The sequence below is a fragment of the Glycine soja genome, chromosome 17 (assembly GCF_004193775.1).
Source record: "Glycine soja cultivar W05 chromosome 17, ASM419377v2, whole genome shotgun sequence".
NCBI classification, from domain to species: Eukaryota; Viridiplantae; Streptophyta; class Magnoliopsida; order Fabales; family Fabaceae; genus Glycine; species Glycine soja.
The window spans coordinates 5,743,116-5,767,118 of NC_041018.1; the positions used below are offsets into that span (position 1 = coordinate 5,743,116).

At 32.7% G+C, this 24,003-nt stretch overlaps 3 protein-coding genes across 5 annotated transcripts; all 3 read left to right on the forward strand.

The window, feature by feature from the left end:
- The first annotated feature begins 4,830 nt into the window (after nt 1-4,830).
- Nucleotides 4,831-8,564, forward strand: LOC114392546 (signal recognition particle receptor subunit alpha-like). Its single transcript, XM_028353718.1, has 9 exons — nt 4,831-5,813; nt 6,474-6,558; nt 6,663-6,758; nt 6,863-7,015; nt 7,118-7,225; nt 7,320-7,439; nt 7,710-7,835; nt 7,933-8,016; nt 8,165-8,564. The coding sequence occupies exons 1-9, from the start codon at nt 4,831-4,833 to the stop codon at nt 8,288-8,290; spliced, it is 1,881 nt and encodes a 626-aa protein (XP_028209519.1). The 3' UTR covers nt 8,291-8,564.
- Nucleotides 8,565-9,648: 1,084 nt separating this feature from the next.
- LOC114392547 (early nodulin-55-2) lies at nt 9,649-11,264 on the forward strand. Its single transcript, XM_028353719.1, has 2 exons — nt 9,649-10,003; nt 10,647-11,264. Exons 1-2 carry the CDS (start codon nt 9,667-9,669, stop codon nt 11,018-11,020), a joined length of 711 nt encoding a protein of 236 aa, XP_028209520.1. The 5' UTR covers nt 9,649-9,666; the 3' UTR covers nt 11,021-11,264.
- A 4,634-nt stretch (nt 11,265-15,898) lies between these two features.
- LOC114394023 (probable cyclic nucleotide-gated ion channel 5) lies at nt 15,899-23,881 on the forward strand. Of its 3 annotated transcripts, none has more exons than XM_028355565.1 (9): nt 15,899-16,063; nt 16,691-17,013; nt 17,175-17,262; nt 17,906-18,485; nt 19,005-19,217; nt 19,301-19,599; nt 21,987-22,098; nt 22,246-22,482; nt 22,887-23,881. In XM_028355565.1, exons 3-9 carry the CDS (start codon nt 17,204-17,206, stop codon nt 23,571-23,573), a joined length of 2,187 nt encoding a protein of 728 aa, XP_028211366.1. In that variant the 5' UTR covers nt 15,899-16,063; nt 16,691-17,013; nt 17,175-17,203; the 3' UTR covers nt 23,574-23,881. The 3 variants fall into 3 exon arrangements, with proteins under 3 accessions (XP_028211366.1, XP_028211364.1, XP_028211367.1); XM_028355563.1 differs by having other exon boundaries at nt 16,755-17,013; XM_028355566.1 differs by lacking the exon at nt 16,691-17,013.
- Nucleotides 23,882-24,003: the final 122 nt, after the last annotated feature.

The following is a 24,003-nucleotide window of genomic DNA, read 5'->3' on the forward strand; positions in this document are numbered from 1 at the left end:
AAACATCCACATTATGCATTGCTTTCTCCGTCCCTCCCTCTTTATTTCAATCTCAAATCATGTCTGACCATCAATATCATGATGCATGTTTTAGTTATATTATTATTACTTCATCTTTTTAGGTTGCGCTAGCCGCTGAGAATTTTTAGATGGTATTTTTAAATTAAAAATTGTCAAACATATATACACTTTTTTTAAAAAAATAAATTAAACGAAATGCTAAACAGATTAAGATGTGTTTTGGTTTAACCTTAGATTGAATGATCACACGTTTTCATGCAGATTTTGTGAGAATTAGGAGTAAGAACATTTTATTTAACGGCTGTTTGGACCTTTCAACTTCAAAAGAAACACAAACTTTAATAGTGTGAAACAAGACAAAGCACGTCCTTAAATTGTTGATGAAAATTGCTACAAATCCGACCGGCACTCTCTGTTGACACACATAACAGTGTGGTTTAATTTGTTGAGAGAATTTTTTTCCGTTCTTTTTCCTTTCGGGGCTATTAATTTGGAGGCATGCATCCATGTGCAATTTAGCCAGCTACGCCTGGCCTTGTATTTGACTCAAATATTAAAAACAACAATAAAAGCTAGAGACAGCACACTAGTTGATCCTTAACATTAGCATTATTCGGTAAAACTAAATGGAAGTTGCTTCATTCATATGCACATATTAATTAATTAAGTTTCATTTTGACTTAGTTTCAAACAAATAAATTAAAAATTTGATTGGAAGATTACGTAACATGAGGTAGCTTAGCAATGTCGGTAAATTCAGCTTCAACCTTGCTCTAGCCAGCTATCTAATGCATATGTTATTGTCTTGAATCAATTAATTTTAATTTAATATTGCTATATGAAAAAAAAAATGTACCTTGAGATAATTTTCATCTCTTTTAATTTTGATGAGTATTTTATAGTATATGTGTATATTAAAAACAATGAAAAGTTAGAAATAATGAAATATATATATATATATATATATATATATATATATATATATATAGTAGTATATTCTAGTAGTTTTATTCTTCACTAGCTAGCTCGCTTGTGGTCATAAATTAGCTAGAAGGAAAAAGAGGCACAGTGAGACGTGGGGTTGCAATATTAATATCTTGTGACCTTTCATGGACGTAGCCTTTGATTCCTTGACATATAAGACGGGTTGCAGCCGCCCCATCCCATTCACAACCATTAATTTGAGGGCTCACAAGAAAACGCCAGTTCTTGTCGCCTTTTGTTGGAGACTTAAATTGCTGATGCTGTAAGAATCATAAATGGTGCAAGATGGAAGACAAAATTATTTTCTTAAAGAAAATTCCGAATTCCATCGTGCATTTAATGTAAAATGAGGCAAATCAATTTTATACAATTCACTTCTCATTGAAATTATGCATGCATAGAAAGGTTATTAAACTCATGATTTTTTTTCCTTTCTTTTATTAATGATCCTTCCCTTCTTTATTGTAATCACTCATATGAGTTGAGCTAATTGTTGAATGTTACCGATGAAAAATAATTTAATTTTAAAAGATGTGTCAGTCGACTAAGAGGGACTCTCTCATATAGATGAGTTTGTTTCTTGCTTTCGTCATATATAGCCTCTTAGGTTAGAAGAACAATTATTTTGTCTCTAGGCATGTGACTCGATCTTACGTGAAGGTTTGTAACAACTTGCATGGTATCCGGAGAGCCAATATGGCTTGTGTGAATTTAATAACAAAACTGAATTTCTTCATAAGCATATGACTGTTAGGCGGCTAAAAGCTTAGTCAGTGTGTGATTGTGTAAAATATTTGAAGGAAAAAATTGGGGAAACTTGTAGTGGCATTGTGGTAACAAAGGTGACAATAAAAGTTTAAGAGTGTGATTATGTTAAATATTTGAAGGAAAAATTTTGTTATTTATATATAAAGATTTATTCGATTTAAATAAAATTACCAAAGTATATACGTGGTCAAGAAGACCGGTAGACTCTGTAGTAAGGAGAGTAGACCAGATGGAGAGAAGGCAAACAATTCGAGGCAGAGGAAGACTATAAGAGAGGTTATCAAGAAGGATCTCGAACTTAATAATTTGGATAGAAGTATGGTACTTGATAGAACATTATGGCGAAAGTTGATCCATGTCGCCGACCCCATCTAGTGGGATAAGGCGTTGTTGTTGTTGTTGTATATACGTGGTCTATAAAAAAACATATTTTTTTGTATGGCATGCCATATGCATTAATTTATCATTAATGCAACTATTTAGAAATATAAATTAAAAGTAATGAAAATTACTTTAATGATATCTAATATTATAATAATTTTATAAATACCATTTTTTTAGGATAATTAAAAAATAAATACAATTAAACAAAAAAAAAACTCTTTTTATTAAATGATTAATTAAAAAAATCATTTATATGGAAACATATATAACATACGCTACAAAGTACTAAAGAAGTACCCATATAATACTTATTTAAAAATGATAACTAGTGTGTACAAAAAAATCTTACTTTAAAAAATATTTTATATATATATATATATATATATATATATATATATATAAGTGAAGATTAATAAATAAACAATATATTATCATTTGCACGTCACTTTTCTTAATTTGATTTCTGTATGAGAAAAAATATGTTTAATCCTTATTAGATAATTTTTTAAAACTTTTTCTTACATAAGAGAAACAAGAATCACAGTATAGGGAAAGGCAGCAAAATAGAATCTTGGTCGACCTTGTGCTGGATATATGTGTAGTTAATTATTTATTTTTTATTGTAATTTAAATAATTTTTTAACAGGTATTTTTTTAATGTACATATGTGTTCAGAATTCGTGACATACATTAAAAAATATTTAGATTTATTATTGAATGCATGCGTAGATCAACTATAGAAGAAAAAGTTTTCTATAATGATATCCTATTTAGCTACATGTGGTCTTAAAAAAAACTGAGATCTGCTTTTTTTGGTGGAAAAAAAAAACTTGGATCTATAGTGGTGATTAATTAGTTCCAATACTTTAATATATATGGATAAAAAAATATATAGCTGGCATTAACGCACACATACCCCAAGCATTTCCCTTAATTAGGTTTCCTGCATACGGTTTACCAATCAAACATATTGATATGACCCTTCACTTCTACATGCATGGATGGATCCACGAGTTAGATTATGATGTTGAGAAGCCCGGCAGAATATAATCAAAAGAAAAGGGAATTGGAGAGAAAACGACAATAGAGGAGTGTATTAATTTTATTTTATTTTTTTACCATATTTTTTTATTATAACATTTACTCTCATGTTCTATAAAAAAAAAAAATGAAACTCACATCAACAATAATATCCTATGAATTAAAAATAATAATAATAACTTTATAGATCAAAAAGAAAATAAAAAATTGATAAAAACTAAAAATGAATAAAAATTATCTGGTAGGGAGGAAGCATGAAGAAATAAAACTTATGAAGACAAAAAATAAAAAAAATGGAATAAATAAGCAGAATTTTGAGTCGAATAAGTAGATCGATCATAGGTAGACATGATTAAGGGACTAAAGTTGAGTTCCAAGGATACTATTGCATATTCACCTCCATACCTACTGTGTCAAGGTAAGGGGAGATAGAAGAACGAGGTCTTTGACATGGGCAGGTAAGAAAATGTATAGCAGATCAACATATAGGTTTCATTACTCTGAAGGAAAAATTACTAATATGCACACGTGACACACTTTTGCTAAGGGGGCCAATAACGAGTCTATTCCAAAACTAGATTAAACATTAACCATTTCCTACAAGATGCTTGAAGTCACTATTCAAAACATGTATAACTTTAAAGGATATATCCAATACCGAAAAACGAACATGTATAACTTTAAAGATATATATTTTGTTATACATAAATCTATCAATTAATTCCTTTTATTTTATATTAATTTTAACCTATATTTATATATAATATTCAAGGCTTATACATTTTTTTGTGTATGCAAATATGTCAATTTTTTTAGTCCATGTATTTTTTTTTTTCATTTTTATTTTTATGTATTTTTTAGTTTTTATTATGATGTCAATGTTAATGTGACACTATTGATGGCATGATATTTTTTTCTAACATGAAATTATATGGCATAATTTTTGGTTGTTGTGACACACAATAAAAGTTACTTGCTATAATAAAAATTAAAAAACATGTGAACTCATTGGGGGATAAAATTAAAAAAAGAAACCTACAAAATCAAAAATGAAAAAAAAATGTGAGACGAGAATCAAATTCATATTTAAGTCACGGTATCATAAATGATAATTATCATATTTTAACTACTAAACACATTTTTACATTCTATTATACTTTTTATCTTAGTAAAAAAATCTTATCTACTTTTTTATATTCATTCATTATGATGAATTTAAAAAGATTTATGATTGGATGCATGACTATTAAATTTTTATCTTAAATGATCCATAAAATAAATAAAAATATAATTAACCTTTAGAAATCATGCTAAATAGATTTTTTAAATATTGAAATCTTCTTCAAAATGATCCCTAAATTAAGTTGTTGTGTTTAACCTTTCCCCAGCAGGAAGGGCCAGCCTCCAAACGACGTCGGGTAAGACCGTTAGAGAGAGTCAACAACGGCGTGCGAGGTATGCACCGCGTCCCTGGAATCTAGCACGTGTCATATTCATCTTCTGCATTTTCCGTATCCTAAAATTTATTTTTCGTTTTTTTTTCTCTCTCTTTTCATCAGCTTCGCGAATTCGCCAAATCAGAAAACCTCTCTCTCTCTCTCTCTCTCACCCTTCCCAGTGATCAATTCAACGATGTTAGAGCAGTTGCTGATATTCACGCGCGGAGGGCTCATCCTCTGGACCTGCAACCACCTCAGCAACGCCCTGAGGGGATCTCCGATCGACACGTTGATCCGATCCTGCCTCCTGGAGGAGCGATCCGGTGCGGCCTCCTTCAACTACGACGCACCTGGAGCCGCATACTCTCTCAAATGGACCTTCCACAACGACCTAGGCCTCGTCTTTGTCGCCGTCTATCAACGCGTCCTCCACCTCTTGTACGTCGACGATTTGCTCGCCGCCGTCAAGCGCGAGTTCTCGCGCCTCTACCACCCCCAAAAAACCGCCTACCGAGATTTTGACGAGATCTTTCAGCAGCTCCAGATCGAGGCCGAGTCTCGCTCCGAGAATTTCAAAAAACCCAACCCTGTCCCCGCGCTGGCTCCCAATAGGAAACAAAACGGCACGTGGCAGGGGCAGGGGTTAGGGCAAAACGCCGGATCAGAAAAAAAAAGTGATGGAGATGGGAAGAAAGGGCGTAAATTGGAGAATGATAATTTTTCTGTAGCTAATTCTAATTCTAATGCTAATGTTAACCATAGTGGTGGTAAGAGTAGTGTGAATAATAATATTGGGAAAGAGAATGAGAGTTCCAATGTTGGGGCTTTTGATGTAAATAGGCTTCAGAAGCTTAAAGGAAAAAAAGGGAATGGGAATGGGAAGAAGAAAGATGCTCTTGTTGTTGCTGCTGCCAAGGGAGAGCCCAAAAAGGTGGATAAGCCAAACAGGGTTTGGGATCAACCGGCGCCGCAAACCAAACTGGACTTTACTGATCACGTGGATGGAGATGGGGATAGAAGCGCTGACTTTTTGGCTAAGGAGCAAGGAGAGAGTATGATGGATAAAGAAGAGATTCTTAGCAGTGATAGTGAGGTTGAAGATGATGATGATGATACTGGAAAGGATAACATGCCTGTGGCTAAAAAGAAGGGTTGGTTTTCCTCGATGTTCCAGAGGTGAGTGAGATTGCATTTGCATTGGACATGTAGTGAAATTTGTCTGTATATATATTGTGCATTTCATTTGCTTTATAGTTTATAAAGGATTGATGGTGTGGTGCTTGAAAAATGATATATGGATGTGGTGTGCAATTGATTTTTCTACTTTCATGTGAAGATTTTGTTGCTTGTCTCATTGTTTCTGTTACATGAGATACCTGGAGAATTGGATTGTTCTAATGATGATTTCCTGTGCTCTGGTACTGGCAATAAAAATTATGTATTAAATTTCATTGAATTGGAACCTTAATGATGTTTTTTCCCCGTGTTCTTATGCATCATGTGTGGTAATCTTCTTAAGATACACATTCATCATCAAGATGCTATGGTAATTAAACTTGTCGTGTTGTTAGGAAATTTAGGAATGGAGTTGGAGTTGGGGACATAAATTGATGGGGGAAAGGATAAAGGAATGAAATAAATTAAGCTCCATTTTGTAAATCTAGGGATGCTGCCCTCTTTCCATTTTCTTTTTTGCTGGTATCTACTGGTTTGAAGCTTATTTCATTGTTTGCTTGACCAATTGAAAAACTTTAGTTTTATAACTTTCTACTTTGCAATTATCATCTTTGAACTGAAATGACTAATAAGAATACTCCTCTACATCCTTGTGCTCAGTATTGCAGGAAAGGCTAATTTGGAGAAGTCAGACCTGGAACCAGCTTTGAAAGCTCTGAAGGACAGGCTCATGACCAAGAATGTGGTATGCATTTACCCTCAACAGAATTAATATGTAAATGGTTCCATTGGCTGCTTTTTCGTATTCTCAAACTTGCTAATTTTGTTTACATTCTGTGTCTCTTGTAGGCCGAGGAAATAGCTGAGAAACTATGTGAGTCAGTGGCAGCAAGTCTTGAAGGCAAAAAGCTAGCTTCGTTTACAAGGATATCTTCAACAGTGCATGTTTGTTCCTATCATTTGATCTATCAACATTTTGATTCTGGCTTCTTCCTTATATATATGCTTCCATAACATTCATACTGATATTGTTCAAAAATTGAATGCAGACAGCAATGGAAGAAGCACTTGTTCGTATTTTAACCCCTAGGCGTTCCATTGACATATTGAGGGATGTTCATGCTGCCAAGGAGCAAAGGAAGCCATATGTTGTTGTGTTTGTTGGAGTTAATGGAGTTGGAAAATCTACTAATCTAGCTAAGGTAAAGAAAAATCATATTATTTTCTCCTATTTATTTAAAATCATATGCTGGGCTTGCCTTTTAACTGGTGGGAGATATTCTATTTTATTTGCAACTGTGTAGGTTGCTTACTGGCTTCTGCAACACAACGTCAGTGTCATGATGGCTGCTTGTGATACATTTCGATCTGGAGCTGTTGAGCAGCTGCGGACCCATGCACGCAGACTTCAGGTTTATATTGATTTTACTACTTAAAAATTAATGCGTTTACTTCATATCATAATCAGTTACTGGAAGCATGTTGTATTATAATTTCCCTTTCCAGATTCCTATATTTGAGAAGGGTTATGAAAAAGATCCTGCCATTGTAGCAAAAGAAGCAATTCAGGAAGCTGTGCGCAATGGTTCAGATGTGGTTCTAGTTGATACAGCTGGCCGTATGCAGGTAACTATTGTAGCTATTGTTATAGTCAAGAGCTTAATGATTTTATGAGAATGTAAAAAGTACCAGGGAACTCCAATGATTTGTTATCTCAGTATATAATCTTTGCAGTCACTTCCCTATTATGAACTTTGTATTTATTTTATGCATATTGGAATAGAGGACCATTCTTGTTTCAGATTGAATGGTTTTGGCTATATTTTTGGATAGCAATGATTATGTTTATTTCAATGCTTTTACATGTTCATTTGACATGACACTGCTGGTTTTCAGGATAATGAACCATTGATGAGAGCACTGTCAAAGCTCGTCTACCTCAACAATCCTGACCTTATCTTATTTGTTGGAGAAGCACTGGTTGGTAATGATGCAGTTGATCAGCTTTCGAAATTCAACCAGGTTTGGCTCTACATTAATATTTTTGTCCAACTACAATTTTGTTTTTGTTTCAGCTTTGCCTATATCTCAGTTATTGAACCCATCTATTTTATTGCAGAAATTAGCCGACCTCTCAACATCTCCCACACCCAGATTGATCGATGGGATCTTGCTCACGAAGTTTGACACTATCGATGATAAGGTATGCGAGTTAAATTGCAAGGAAGTTCAATTTTGGCTGAGCATTTCGATCTTCTTGAATAGTTTACCTCACCTAGTAGAAGGATAAGGCTTTGTTGCTGTTGTTCATTCTTCTTGATGAAATATTATTGGCATGTTTTCTTTATCAGGTGGGAGCTGCACTCTCAATGGTTTACGTATCTGGAGCTCCAGTAATGTTTGTGGGCTGCGGACAGTCCTATACTGACCTCAAGAAACTCAACGTCAAGTCAATTGCGAAGACTCTCCTTAAATGAGGGAACAACATAAACCTGTCATGAATGTTTCTGTTTGATGAGTAACTTGATTATCCCCGTAGATCCCCATTACATCGTAAGACAACATTGACGCAATTTGGTTTGTTTAATTTATATTGGTAAGCTTCTTTCCTCTGTTCACCATGAGAATAACGCGTAAGGTGTAACTCTTATCATGTGTAGTACATTTAATTTTCCTCACCTTACTAAGTGAATAATCCATGCGAATCGTTCAAATATTTATTGCGACAAATGCATCGATATCTTTAAATTATGTTCGAGATTTTTGCAAAATGAAACACATAAGATTTAGCTCGACCTTCGATTGTGATTCTCAGTTATATGATTTTCCACAACATGATTTGAAGTATCTGTAACTCCAAATTTTGTTTGATTGAAGTGAATTCAATTTCGGTACTTGAATAAAAAAAGAAGCTAAACTATCACTGATTGGTATGATTTCACATCGAATGTGATTAATCGATGTCAGCAGCTAAAAACATCGAATTTTAAATTGCGGGCAAGATATCTTGTTAATTTTTGGATATACGTATAAGGTTATTTGATTCAACATCCATCCTTAATATCTGGTCAAAATTTTGGCCATTTCTTTTGGCAACGTAGTATTGCTCATAACAAAATGAGTTTAATTAAGGGGAGGATCTTTTATAAGAAATACTGCAAGTGTTACTATGTTAGCCTTTGGAAATCAGAGTTCTTTGCAATTAATTTTTAACTGCAATGAATTATTACCACTAATTATTTTTTGAGAAAATTACCACTAATTTTGTATACATTGTAAATTCAAAAAAATTGAATGCTGAAAGCATAATTGCACAATCTTATTAATATACGGTAGTTACTCGTTTCGGTCTCGAATGTAAAAAACGAAATTCCTTATTTTCTTGGTCTAAAAGTCAATCATCTTATTGGAAGGTAATGTAAAAATTTTCTACAATGCGATACATTCTAATTAAATTCTTAAGATTATAAGATTTTTTTCGTTGTTTATTAAGATTGTAATATTACACGCACAGAATGATTTTATTATTTTTTAGCATGTGCCATTTACGATTGCCATAAATCAGAAAGACGAACTCACGATTCACGAAGATGAAATTGCCGTGAGTCGTGACGATGTGACGCCCTGCACCAGGCACCAGCTGCCTCTACTTTGAAACCAAAAAACAGTTAACCCCTCAAAAAATGAACTGGCAAACCCATGCACTAATGTGACTAGGGAATTCATTTACTTTAATTAATAATTTAGTCGTTTATAATAAAATTTACGTGGTCCATCCTAAAAGGTATCGAAAAGGTGCTTTTCCTTTATTTTAAAACTCACGCATGTTGGCTCGCCACTTTACCAAAATGTGATGTTGCATCCAATTGTCAAGTGGCTGTCATTCACAACATGCATACCCTATTTATTAATCGTTAATTGGAAAAGCCAAAACCCACTACTATACTGCTTTGCATTGCATATCTCTCTCACACTTCTCTCCCATATTCAATTAATCAATATGGCTTCATGTTTTCCAAATGCATCTCCATTTTTGGTCATGCTCGCAATGTGCCTCTTAATTTCCACCTCTGAAGCTGAAAAATATGTGGTTGGAGGCAGTGAAAAATCCTGGAAGTTTCCTCTCTCAAAACCAGATTCACTCAGCCATTGGGCCAACTCTCACCGATTTAAAATCGGCGACACTCTCAGTAATTACTCTCCATATTATACTCCTTTCTTTATTTCCTATACATATATGTCTCATGTTTGGTGTTTACTTAGTGTTGGAAATAAATCTATGTCCTACGTCGTACGTCAACCAAAAATAGTGATATAAAAGAGCTTATAAAACTAAGATACATTTTCATATGATTACTTAAAATATATTTTGTAATCTTGACTATTAAAATATGACGGTGTATATTTACTGTCATTTTCATTTTTCACGTTAACTACGTATTTTCACGAGTTACTCCTCATACAATAGAATAATCTTAATCATCCATTCCATTTTGAGGTAAGCTGGGATGGAGGGAGGAAGAGAGGGATTGAGAGAAAAAGTAGAAAAAGAAAGTAATAAATATAATATTATGTGATTTATATGATAGAAAATGAAGAGCAATAAAAAAAAAATATGAAAGTGATCGAGTTGGGAGGGAATTAGATTAATTAATGTTGATAATAGTAAGCATGCAAGTTATATATATAAAATGTACCACATCTTAATTTTTTTGACTAGTATTATTAATCTGTTAACCGTATGATGAGTTTTTATTTCTTTGTGGCATTATGTATGCATTTTATGATTGTTAAAACTCATTTTTTGTTGCTGTTTTTGTATGTTATACACAGTATTTAAATACGAAAAGAGAACAGAGTCAGTGCACGAAGTGAATGAGACGGATTATCAAGGGTGCAACACGGTGGGGAAATACCACATTGTGTTCAACGGTGGCAACACCAAGGTGATGCTTACCAAACCTGGATTCAGACACTTCATTAGTGGAAATCAGAGTCATTGCCAGATGGGGTTAAAGCTGGCTGTGCTTGTCATATCGTCGAACAAAACCAAAAAGAATCTTCTTTCCCCATCTCCTTCGCCTTCACCGCCACCATCATCGTTGCTATCACCATCACCTTCGCCACTTCCAAATAATCAAGGTGTTACTAGTAGTTCAGGTGCGGGATTCATCGGGGTTATGATGTGGTTGATGTTATTGCTTTAAATTGAGAGTATTGTGTATTCGCAATTTTGCATGTTAATGCCTCCGTCACTAATCACTATATATGCAATATATATATTTGTGGTTGTGGGGTTAGTTATTCAGGTCAAGCATGCATTTTCGCTTTCATTTTTGTAATTTTTTTTAAAAGTTTGGACGTTTTCTTTTGATTGCGCAATTGTGCCCTTAAACTCAATGCCCGTCTTGGTAATTTTGAGATTGAATAAGTCATTTGGATTTTTATGCATGTGGGTTTGCTGTTCCTACGTATGGGTGTAAATAAATCAGGCCGGTCTACAGAGGTCTACGACTTGACCTACATAAAATCTGACCATTTGATTAAAAGGTTAGGCTCAGACTTATTTAAAAGTCTATTAAATTAAATAGACCAGGTCTAGACTTATTAAAAAGCCTTATAAATCTGATAGGTCAGCCTATATATATATATATATATATATATATATATATATATATATATTTATATTATTTTTAGATACCAATATATAATATTATTTTTTGGATACAATTAATTTTTTTTTGAAACTATCAGACTTTGATTACACATGGCTGCTATAACCAAGTAAGACTTTAATTACAATTTAGGTGTCACTCATGTGTCCTTTTATATTTCTTATTATTTTTATTGACTTTCCTTTTCTTTTAACTTTCTTATTACATTCCTACTTCATAAAATATTAAATATTTATTTGAAAAAGGCTTTTAAAAAGGCTATCAGGCCACACCAAGCTTTTAAAAAATGACAGTCTGAGGCAAAATAAAAGTCTTTAATAGACTATAGGTCAGACTTAGGTCTTTCAAAGCCTGACCTGCCTTATTCTCATCCCCTATGTCATTATTGTTGTCAAATGAAATAAGTTCACTGCTTCTCACTATTGTGTATTTTACTATTACGCATTTAAAATAATTTCCACTTATGTGCATGTTTTTTAGCCTGCTAAATGCATTTAGACGGATCCAATGCTTTAGTTTATTAATTTGCCCAGAAATTGTCTTTAAGTATCAATTGATTACTTATTTTATTTTATTAGTACAAAGTGCTAAAATAATGTCACTTGGTGTTCATTATATTATTGGATATAAAATATTAACATTATAAAATTAATATATAAAATTTAAATAATGAATATTGAAACATAATTTAAGCTAATTAAGGAAAACTTTCTTTAGTTTTCTTAGTTAATACAGTATTTTTTAACTTTATAGTTTCCGTACCTTCAAATCTCAATGTTCCCTATTCCTGACCTTGGCAGAAAGTTAAGATAAAAGTCAAAGAAATCAATTATGAAAATGTGGTTGTTCTTGACCTTTTCAGTAATACACCTTCAAACTATTTCGGAAGGTCAACCAAAGGACGTTTAAAATGTCATAGACTTCATCTCTAGAAACTCCACTTGTACATAACTCATTGTTTTTCGCTTTGTATCGATCCTTCCTACCACTCCCATGTACAAATATTCTTCTCCTCCATAAACACCGTTACCTACAAAATTTACTAATAAAGCACGTTAGTACATAATTGTACACATACATACATTGCAATTAAAGAGTCAGAATCATATAAGAATTGGTTTTTTTTATTATGTTTCTTCAAATTGTATTAATTAATCATCGATAGACTGCGCTAAATATTATGTAGTTCTTATATTCCTTATATGAGCAAGAAGAACATGCAAAGCTTGAAATAAATGCCCACTATACATGAGTTTTAATTTTTTTTTTCCGTTTCCTGAGAAAATGTTCATGAATCAAGATCTAGTTTTCGGCGTATTAAGCAACATTTGTTATTAGCGTGAGTTTTTCACTTGTTCTTTCTTTCCTTCTCGTTTTGAACGTAATTTTCCAACAGTACTTCAGCAAGGGTTTACCATTTTCGAACAGATAAAAAAAATTAAATAATTTCCGAATTAAAATTAGGTGCTTATAAATTTGATTTTATTCCTTTTAAATTACATTTTTTTGTTCCTGTAATTGACTTTCTTTTGAAACTTCATTTTTTTTAAAGTTCTTTTGAAACTTCTTGACACTTCATCAAATTATTAATTGATGTCAATTTAATCAATTTTTCATCCAATAATTCGTTTTACATCTAGATTAAATCGAGATCAGTGTTTTGTAAACAAATATATACTTGTACAAAACAATAAAGTTGATTCATAGGTAGGAAAAATTATCATATACATCTGTTTGTCTTTTTTAAGAAAATAGCTGAATTGCCACTGAACAAGAAAAAAAGTACTATAAATTTGACATTTGACGTACAGTACGTTGGAATTAGACAAATTTATTAATTAAGTCGCTTATAAAAATGAGGTCTTGTCTCTCCCAAAAGTTTTAATCAAACCTATAATTAACATTATTTTTTTAATGTATTATTAGTATAGAGTTATTAATTTTTTCAAAAATTATCAAAATTTATAAATTAAAAATATTGCATATATAAAAGTTTTTATTTTACATCATTTTATATGTTTTTTATTTTGAATAGTTTACACTTTTTATTTTATCAACTTTTAATTAAATTTCATAAATTAACATGTAAATCATTTACATATTTCTTTTATAAATTGATTTTAATATATATATTATTTTTATTCTAATTATTTACATAAAATTATTCATAGACAAAGACAATAAAACACTTATTTTATTTAGTTAATTATATTAATATTATTTCATATGCATTGGTCGTCAAGAGTTATTAATTTTTTAAAATTATCAAAATTTATAAATAAAAATATTTAATATATAAATCTTTCAATTTTACATAAATAATTAGAGCAAAAATAATTTGTATGTTAAAATTAATTTTTAAAAAATTATATAAATAATTTGCATAATAATTAATGAAATTTAATTAAAAATTAGTAAATTAAAAATAAAAATATATAAACTATTCAAAATAATAAAATTAATAACTGTTGAAAAAAATTAAAAATATTTATATATTAAATATTTATAAATTTTGATAATTTAAAAAAAAAATAATATCTATTGACTAATGATATATAAAAAATAATATTAATATAATTAACTAAACAAATCAAATGTATTAATGATTTATCGGCTTATCTATGAATAAATAATTATAAATTTAATTTCTATTAACATATTTTTTATGTTTTACTTAATAGATAATGTTGGAAATGTTGTAATTGGCCAAGGCCAAAGTATTATCCGGGAATGCAAGATTTTTACATTTTGGGCCTGCAAAAAGACTAAAACAAAGATATATAATATATGATAAATTGATAATATGAATATCTACTTGAAAAAAAAAAATAATCACAAACTTGAGGAGGCCATGTATTTCCATGGATCCATTCTTAGATCCGCCTCTAGTCAGTGTGTAACTGAAGTTTCCATCACTAAGCCAAAGATAAAAGATAATTTCTTTAAGGAAATATTGCTCTCCAAATATTCAATACTCTCGTGTTTGTTAGTTACTTTTTATCAAAAAATAAAGTAAAATCATTTTATTTAAAATATATAAAGACACGAAATTAAAATCAGCAAAATGAATCAATCATTCCTGATCTGTCATTGACCCTCAAAAAATGAATTGTCCAATCTCATATAAGAAAAGTGGATTAAAAATTTAAGTTGACCCCACATATGTTTGGATTGAATTGATGATTCGTCAAAGACAAAATTAAGAAAGGAATAAAATAATAAATATATTTTAATTAATTTTATTTTTTATAAATATTAAATAGTTAATACTTATTAAAAAATTAAATGCATTGCATTAAATTTTATATAATAATCTATTTACACAAAAATTAACTAAATAAAATATATGTATCAACAATCAAAATAAATATTATTATTAAAAAAAAACGAATTGAGAAATTGATCAGTCCCATTTTTTTACAGGTCAAAACTGGATGAGTTGCAGTGAATTTACGGGTTAGTAATCTCGATTATTGGGTTATAGTGTTTCTCTTTCCCTAGTTCTATATAATTTTTTTATTGGAAATCTCCTCGTGACAGTTATTAAGGCGCCACAAAAAGGTGAAAACCTACCGGAGATTTTCGAGAAAAGCTTGACACCAAGAAAAAGTGTCAATGTAGAATTTATTTTTCAGCTACTTTTTTGGTTGTCTGATATCGGATAACTCATAATAGTCACAAAATTTCAAGCCCATTAGAATTTTTTTTATGAGTGGGAAAGTAAGCCCATTAGGATTTTATATTTCTTTCTTCTTTTTCTAAAAATATTTTATCAAATTAGGTACAATAAAAAGCCAAGAATCTAACTATGTATTCTGGCTGGCACCGCGACGCGCACTGAGTCTACTTATTTTGTTCTATAATCAAATAAAATATATTTTTATTCTTCATCTTATTTTTCTTTAATGTAATTATCTAAATGAAAAAAATAAGTATGCTTACGGTATAGAGTGTTTTATGCGGTTATCTTATGTTAAATTATTACGTATAATAATAAGTCTATTAGCTTTTACAATAATTATTTTAAAATTATATATTTTTTAATTAATGATATATTGTGATTAAACTCTATTTAAATATAAAAAGTTTAATTTTAATTTTTTAAAATATATTTGTTTGGCCTAGTTAATATTTGGGTCACTTTACTATTACACGTAACTGAGAGATATTACATTCCATTGGCATTTCTCACATACTAAAATTAACATTGTTGCTGTAAAAAAACTGAGAGAAACACCATATAATTTAATAAATAGTACATTTTAAGGATAAAAATTTTATGCTTAAAAACAAAAATGAAAAAAAAGGAAAAAATGTATTTTTAGTCAATAAAAAGAGCGTGACATTAATGTGCATAATTTAATGAATATTGTTATTGTCTTATTTATCCCCCTAATGGCGCTTATTTTTATTTTGGTTTAATGTCTGGCTGCGTTGCTTCCTCTTTCCTTTTCTCTGCTCTTGTGATGACAGCGACTTAATCTCTGAGATTCCGCCATAAATGCTTTCTTCGCCTTCTCGCTCCGTACTCCGTCTTCTCGTTCCGTTCGGCATCGCTAATTTCTCTCCGTCGAGGTTCGTTCCCTCCTTTTTTTCACTTTCCTTGCTTAGTCTTTAATGGAATGAATCAGCGTTTCGCGTTCTAATAATCTATTTGCTTCAAATTGCTGCATGTTTATGGAATTTTAATTTGGATATTGGTCGGAGAGAGTTGTTGAGGTTTTACTTGGTCCTTTTTGGTCTTGGACTTCAGCGACAGTTAACCCTACCGCGAATTTTGGTTAGGCGGAGAAATTTTAGGAATCTTAATATTTTGTTTTTTGTTGATAAGATTTGGAAAGAGAATTTTCGTTAACTTTTCCTGGTTTTGTTTTTGGACAATTTTTACTCCAACTTCCTGTTATGAGCGTTGACGACAATTCCTCACCGGCGGCGTCTTTGATATTTAAGGGATAAGAAAGTTTACTCCATTAACATTTAGTTCATGACAATTTCTCCTAAGAATTTATCTACCTTAACTTTGATTTTGTACTGTTACAATTTTATATATATCTATGTGTGTGTGTGTGATAAGGCTTAGATGAGTGGTTGATTACCAATAGCTGGTAATATAATGGTTAAGGATGAACTATCTTTTTTTAAATTTTTTGAAATAGTTGTTTCAGAGTATTAATTTGACATTGATCTGCTTTATGAATCAAGAAATTAGAGGTGGGTGAAGTGAGGCAGAAAGTTGGCAATGATTATTTCTCTATGGATGGAACAGGTAGAAAATAGTACTTCCAGGGACTTTTAATGCTAGCTTAAGAGTATGGGCCTTTGATTTTACTATGTTGAGATACTTTATGAGAAGTATAGAGTAAACAGCAGTTTGGTTTAGAGGGTGAAAAGCTTCACAAATATCATGCTGGAAGGAAGATGATATGATACAACAAGCAAGTGCAAACTTTAGGTTCATTTGGCTGGTGCAATCGATCTTCACTATAAAGTGTAGATATACATTTGTGGTTTAACACCCGAAGAAGGTAAACATGAGCTTTAGTTTTAAATCTGTGCAATGGCATTTCTTGGAACATATATTTTCCAGATTTGAATCAGAAACCTCTACCCTGAGGCTGTAATGAACAATTGGAATATTATTAACATTATTGTTCATTGTTTTGAATTTGGTTTTGTTTCTCTGCAGGTTGTTCGTATGTGATCAACTGTTGAAAGATGTTTGACTGTGGTCCCAAGTCAGAATACATGGGTGGCCAGCGGGAAAATTTTTTGAGGTATCCAATATATTTTCATTGTAAAGTTATGGTAGAGATATGAAGGAGAAGATAGTGATGCTAATAATATTTATTTGCATGTTCTTAGCTTGTGTAAGTTATTGCAATTTCTAAATTCTAACTTTAGAATAAATTTAGGTTATTGCAATTTGCAAAGATAAATTATGTTAACATGAAATAAACTTTTTGCATCAGTATATTTAATTGCTTTTTTGGCCATAAAGCATGCAAGGATATATAACCACTTGACCATCTGCTATGTCACTCATTCAGTTAGTTGAGTTGTAAGCTTTAACGGTATAAGTAGAAAATTTGCTATTTTGGAATTTACCCAGATGGCTGTCCGGTTGAACCTGAGAAACTAGTTTCTGACCAGCAATGTTGTAATTTTAAAATGCTTTACATGAATCTTGTTGATGTAGCTTTCTTAAATTGAATTAATGTTTATAGTATTTAACTCATAGTGACCTTAAGTCTCTCATGATATTTGATAAAGCATTCTCTTATTTATTGATGTCCTCTTTGCCTTTCTCTGATCTAGATTCTAGAATTGATCTTGGCATTCCTGTTTATGAATATGCAAATACTTAGCTGCAATTTCAGACAGAAGTGATCTGTCTCTGTGCATTCTGTTAATTTCTAGGTTGGAGGCCTTGGATTCTACACTATCTTCATCTTCTGATGCCGGAGTTATCAAATCTGGATTTAGTATTGATAAATTAAGCCATGGTCATGGAAACAGCACAACTTCTAGGTCTTTCAAAAGGGGAATGAGAAGGGGATCTGAAGGGCTGAAATCAATTGGGCGATCGCTTGGGTTGGGAGTATCTAGGGCTGTGTTCCCAGAAGATCTTAAAGTGTCAGAAAAGAAGATATTTGATCCTCAAGACAAGTTTCTGCTCTTATGGAATAAACTTTTTGTTATCTCATGCATTTTGGCCGTCTCTATAGATCCACTATTTTTTTATCTCCCAGTCATTAATGATTCATTTCATTGTCTTGGCATAGACCGAAAGTTGGCAACAATAGTTACAACCTTAAGGACATTGGTTGATGCTTTCTATCTTCTACACATGGCTCTCCAATTTCGTACTGCTTATATTGCTCCATCTTCTCGTGTCTTTGGGCGTGGTGAGCTTGTGATAGATTCAGCACAGATAGCCAAGCGATACTTGCAGCGGTATTTCATCATTGATTTCCTATCCGTGTTGCCGATACCACAGGTCAGAAAAAACTGTTATTATCATTAGTCAACTTTTTTTTGTTTATGCTGCTTGATTTATGACCCTCTTGTACTAAACATGTTTGTAGTTTGTTATCTTTCACTTTGGATTGCTATAAAATAATATCATAGCTGATATCCACTGCATGTTTATTTTTGTGTTTGGATCTAGGGTTGTTGTCATTAATACGATAGACCCCCCCCCCCCAATCCCATTGTTTTTCTGTTTCCTTTGGTTTGAAACTAATAAACAAGGGTATTCACTTTTAAATTTATTTGAACTGTTTTAACTTTTGATTATTATTTCTATTTTTAGTATTCTGCTGAAACTTGCAACTGTTTACCAGACATTCACTAATATATTCAAAAACACTTCTTTGTGACTGCTTAGTGGACATCCATTAAAGGTTACAGCGGATATTTGCATAACTGTAATGCTTGTCCTTATTGTCTGCAATTTTGAGAAGTATAAGAAAACTCAGTCCTACTTTTGTTGTCTTTTATTCGTTCTTGTATTCAGATTGTGGTTTGGAGATTTCTTCAGAGGTCAAAAGGTTCAGATGTACTAGCAACAAAGCAGGCCTTGTTGTTCATTATCTTGCTTCAGTATGTTCCGAGATTTCTCCGAATGGTACCATTGACTTCAGAGCTTAAGAGAACAGCTGGTGTCTTTGCTGAAACTGCATGGGCAGGGGCTGCATATTATTTGCTGCTATACATGCTTGCCAGTCATGTAAGTTTCTGTTTTATTTTGTTTTTTTAATGATGCTTAATTCTGGTAAATCCCTGCCTTATTCCTCCAATGATTATTTGCAGATAGTTGGTGCCTTTTGGTACTTGTTAGCTATTGAACGCAATGACTCATGCTGGCAGAAGGCTTGCAGTGACATTAGGTGCAATAAAAATTTCCTATATTGTGGGAACCAGCACATGGAAGGTTATAGTGCTTGGAATAAAACAAGTGAAGATATTCAGTCAAGGTGCTCTGCAGATGGTGATCCTGCGCATTTTGATTATGGAATTTTTGGGCAAGTCTTGTCTTCTGGCATCATTTCATCTAAGAAGTTCATCTCCAAATACTGTTACTGTTTATGGTGGGGGCTCCAGAATTTGAGGTAATTAAGTTTGTTTCCTTTGGACATTTGTGTCGTGCATACCATAACAGGCTAACAGCCATTAGAAAGACAGAAACAAGTATATTTTATGTGAAGCCTGACCTGAATACTGATATACCAAGCATTTCTCCAGAAGTATGTATTTCTCATTGCGGTGATTATATTATTTCTACTTAGTTATCAAGCAACATATTTAGTGATTTTAGTTTAAGCAAATTAGATGGAAAAACTGTTGGTTATTGTTGCATCAGTAATGGAGTGGGTATTAGGTAAATTAAACTCTATTTGGGCTGCACTTGAACCTCTTGAACATTTTTTTTGTTAACACTGTTTAGATGAAGAATGAATTAGGGAAGAAAGAAAATTGTGTTGTTTGAACGGATAGAAACAGGAAGGAAAGAAGTGTAAAAGTCTCTTTTCGCTTATTTGGATGAGTAGAAGAGAGAGTACAAAGAAACAAATTGTGAAAAAATATGCAAATACAACAAAATTAACCCCAAAAATTCTGAACTTTTTACCCGTTAATTTTTCCTATCATAAAATATTTTTTGTTATAAAAAAATATTTGATTTTTAAAAAAAACCAGCCCCCCTCTCCCAATCCCTTGAGGTGGGAAATGTTTTTTTTGTGGGACCCATCAATCCCTTTCTCTCTCCATCCACTTCTTTCAACATGTCCAAACAGAGCAAACAGCTCTATATTTTTTCCACTTTCTCTTCTCTAATTCCATCCCCCCTATTTCTTATCATCCAAATACAGTGTCAATGTTTTGTTTAAAAAGTTTAGTGGATAGAAAATTTGAATATCTTTAAACCATTGGAGGAATTATATGTTCTATTAACTAGTTGGGCATTATGAAATCTTATCTTTGGTTGTAGTTATGGACCACCCTTCATTAAATGAGACGTGCTGGTCAGGATAAAGTTGTGACAGCCAAATTGCATTGTGCATGAATTATGTTATTTGAACTATATTTTATTTGATGTTAATCAGATCAGGGTTCCACGATCTCTCAAAATTATCTTATTACTAACCTTTTTTGTTATTACCAGGGTTCATGATCTCTCAACATTTGTTGATTTTGTTCTGTAAGACAAACCCTAAAATTAATTTCTGAAAGTAGGTTATTAGTTTTGTCAATAAATGAAATTAATAAAATTAATGGCATTGCCTTTCGAGGAACATCTATTAATTTTTATCTTTTTATGTAGTTTTACATCTAGGTTATTGGTTTCTTATTTTGAATCTAAAAAGGTGATAAATTGATACCTTTTATATCTAAGGAAGACTGTAAAAAAGGAAACAAGCAAGAAACAGAGAATGCGCAGAAAGATATGAGAGTAAATGCTCCCCCAAAGTCAGATAAGATTCTCTGGACTCCTATTTCCATTACCAAATTCCTCCATATCCCCCACAATCATTACCCCTCCATTCTTATACCAGAACCCTCTCAGCAATTCTTTCTCCTCTAACTAACTTATTCCCTTCACAAAAGTCTACTCCAAATTAGACCCATTTGCCCTCTTGGGCCTACTGACATAAACCTGAAAAGGTTTCTTCTCTTTGGGCCGGTTCCCATCATAAATTATGTCCCACAACACAGTTTTGTCCTGTTTCAAGATTTGTTCTAAACTTTGTTTAGTTAGTCTGTAAAATTAGCGTTGTTCTAGATCTACAAAATTTATCATTTTATTATGTTCATAGGATATATGGTTATTAGTTCCATGTTCAAACATTTTTCTGGCCAAAGTGTTTTATGGAAATACTTGTTTGCTTGAATAGTTTTAGCCACCCTCCTATTACAAATGTGTAAAATAGAAAAAGTAGGAAGGGTACTAAGGGAATTGTACTGACTGCTGAGGCTGAAGAGTGTGAGAAGAGCAGAGGCTTATACCAATCTGCACACACGGCAAGGGATTTGGTGAGTTCTGGGAGTCGGTTAATGTAGGAAAGAGGATATAAAATTGGTTTAGCCAGAATTTGAGTGCAAAAAGAGTGGGAGGTTTGCACGTCCCTCAAAGAAACTGTCGCGTTTCCTTTTATCTTATATTTTCCGGTATTACAGAAACTAAGTGACGGATTCAATCTGTAACCTTTCTTTTTGGTAACTGATATTGGTTCTGTATCAATTCAGAAAAGTGAAAGGTCTGGTTCTGCAAATAGTTGAATACATTACCAGTCACCTGATTTTAGTTTCTACAAATACTGAGTATTTTTGGGGAGTCTACTTTTAAATAGTAGGGCTTTTGGCTAAAGTATGTGCTCTACATTTTCAGATTTAGTCTATAGAAGAAATTATTTGTTTGGCTTCTTCTTCCCCTACCGCCTCCCTTTCTCTCCCCTTATTTGATATACCAATACCCAACTTTTCATTGACTTCACTGCAGTACACTTGGCCAGGGACTTCAAACTAGCACCTATCCTGGGGAGGTTATCTTTTCAATAGCACTAGCTATAAGTGGCCTCATCCTTTTTGCCCTTCTGATTGGCAACATGCAGGTATACTTCAAATCATTGAGCACTTTATATTTTTAAGTTCAAAATATTGTTTCTTGATATCGCAGAATGGCCTTGCAAATAAATAGCTTTGAAGTTTATGTCCTAAAGTATGATACTAAGATCTCTGTCTTTTTCCCATGATTACAGACATATCTTCAGTCTCTCACCATTAGGCTTGAGGAAATGAGAGTCAAAAGGCGTGATTCAGAACAGTGGATGCACCATCGCTTACTCCCACAAGATCTTAGAGAGCGTGTGAGACGGTATGACCAATATAAGTGGCTGGCAACGCGTGGTGTAGATGAAGAAAATTTAGTTCAGAGTCTACCAAAGGATCTTCGGAGAGATATCAAGCGTCATCTCTGTTTGGCCTTAGTGAGGAGGGTATGTTTTCAAACACTTGAAAATAAACAAAATACCAAGAAGGCCCTCTATCTGAAATGTGTGACTAAATAAGACCACTCTTTTCTCCGGCAAACTAAGGGCCAACTTATTATACTTAAAAGAATAAACTAATCAGTTCAATATTTATGGTTACTGGTTATAGTATTTACAGCCAAACAACCACCCAAGGTTGTGTATTTGGTCCTTTTGCACAAGGACAACTATTTGGTTCTTCTCTATTTCACTGACTCTGTAGATTTGCTTTTCAAATTCTTTTAGAATTACATCATGCAGAGGCCTCTCTATGAGATTTTTTGGAATTGATCTCTCATAGATTAACTTGTCAAATTATGTTTGAGCATCTGAATTTGTTAATTCATTGATTGCTTTTCTTGGATTTGTAGGTTCCACTATTTGAGAGTATGGATGAGAGATTGCTTGATGCTATATGTGAGAGATTGAAACCGTGTTTATTTACGGAGAATACTTACATTGTTCGGGAAGGAGATCCTGTTGATGAGATGCTGTTCATCATACGTGGTCGCCTTGAGAGTGTTACCACAGATGGTGGGAGGAGTGGATTTTTCAACCGCGGTTTTCTAAAAGAGGCTGACTTCTGTGGGGAGGAGCTTTTAACCTGGGCCCTGGATCCCAAATCTGGTTCTAATCTCCCATCTTCTACTAGAACAGTTAAGGCATTAATGGAGGTTGAGGCTTTTGCCTTAACTGCTGATGAGTTAAAATTTGTTGCTAGTCAGTTTAGGCGCCTTCACAGTAGACAGGTTCAACACACTTTCCGTTTTTACTCCCAACAATGGAGGACCTGGGCTGCATGCTTTATTCAAGCAGCATGGCGTCGGTATTCCAAAAAGAAAATTATGAAGCTTCGTCAAAAGGAAGATGAGTCAGACGGAGCTCATGAAAATGTTGGAGGCAGTTCCTACAGCTTTGGTGCTGCCTTGTTAGCCTCAAAGTTTGCTGCGCACACCCTACGTGGTGTACATCGCAATCGACTTGCCAAGACTGCCAGGGAGTTAGTGAAACTACAGAAACCCCCTGAGCCTGACTTCTCTGCAGATGATGCTAACTAAAAATTTTCATGTATAACTACTCTCTTAAAATACTTGTTTTCGTTGACTATTATGATTGAATTTGTGAAGAAAGGTCGAAAGCAAAGTATTACACAATTATCCTGGTTACAGTTGTGAGGGTTTCAAGACTTGTAATGACTCTTGATCTGTTTCCTTGTAAATAATAGTATTGAGCCATTTTGGCTGTCTGCTACCGAGCATGTAAACTTATGTACTATTCTCAATTAATGAAGTTATAGTTACTGGTTGGCAGAATCAAGGTCTGTCTTATTTGCCATCCACATGTAATGTAAGTGACATTTAGTATGCTTGTGGTTTTCCACTGGAATCATTTTCAGTATAATTAAAGATAATTATAACTAGGCAAGTGGAGGTTATACCTCCTTAAATTCAATCGTGTTTTTCATTTCTGCACAGTTACCTACGTCCA

Excerpts from the sequence above, each read along its gene's own strand:
- LOC114392546 (XM_028353718.1), top strand. The coding sequence starts at position 4,831 with ATGTTAGAGCAGTTGCTGATATTCACGCGCGGAGGGCTCATCCTCTGG. Across the intron at positions 6,759-6,862 it reads GGATATCTTCAACAGTGCAT|ACAGCAATGGAAGAAGCACT; the intron begins GTTTGTTCCTAT and ends AATTGAATGCAG. Across the intron at positions 7,226-7,319 it reads CCCATGCACGCAGACTTCAG|ATTCCTATATTTGAGAAGGG; the intron begins GTTTATATTGAT and ends TTCCCTTTCCAG.
- LOC114392547 (XM_028353719.1), top strand. The coding sequence starts at position 9,667 with ATGTTGCATCCAATTGTCAAGTGGCTGTCATTCACAACATGCATACCC. Across the intron at positions 10,004-10,646 it reads TAAAATCGGCGACACTCTCA|TATTTAAATACGAAAAGAGA; the intron begins GTAATTACTCTC and ends TGTTATACACAG.
- LOC114394023 (XM_028355565.1), top strand. The coding sequence starts at position 17,204 with ATGTTTGACTGTGGTCCCAAGTCAGAATACATGGGTGGCCAGCGGGAA. Across the intron at positions 18,486-19,004 it reads CCGTGTTGCCGATACCACAG|ATTGTGGTTTGGAGATTTCT; the intron begins GTCAGAAAAAAC and ends TCTTGTATTCAG. Across the intron at positions 19,218-19,300 it reads TATACATGCTTGCCAGTCAT|ATAGTTGGTGCCTTTTGGTA; the intron begins GTAAGTTTCTGT and ends GATTATTTGCAG.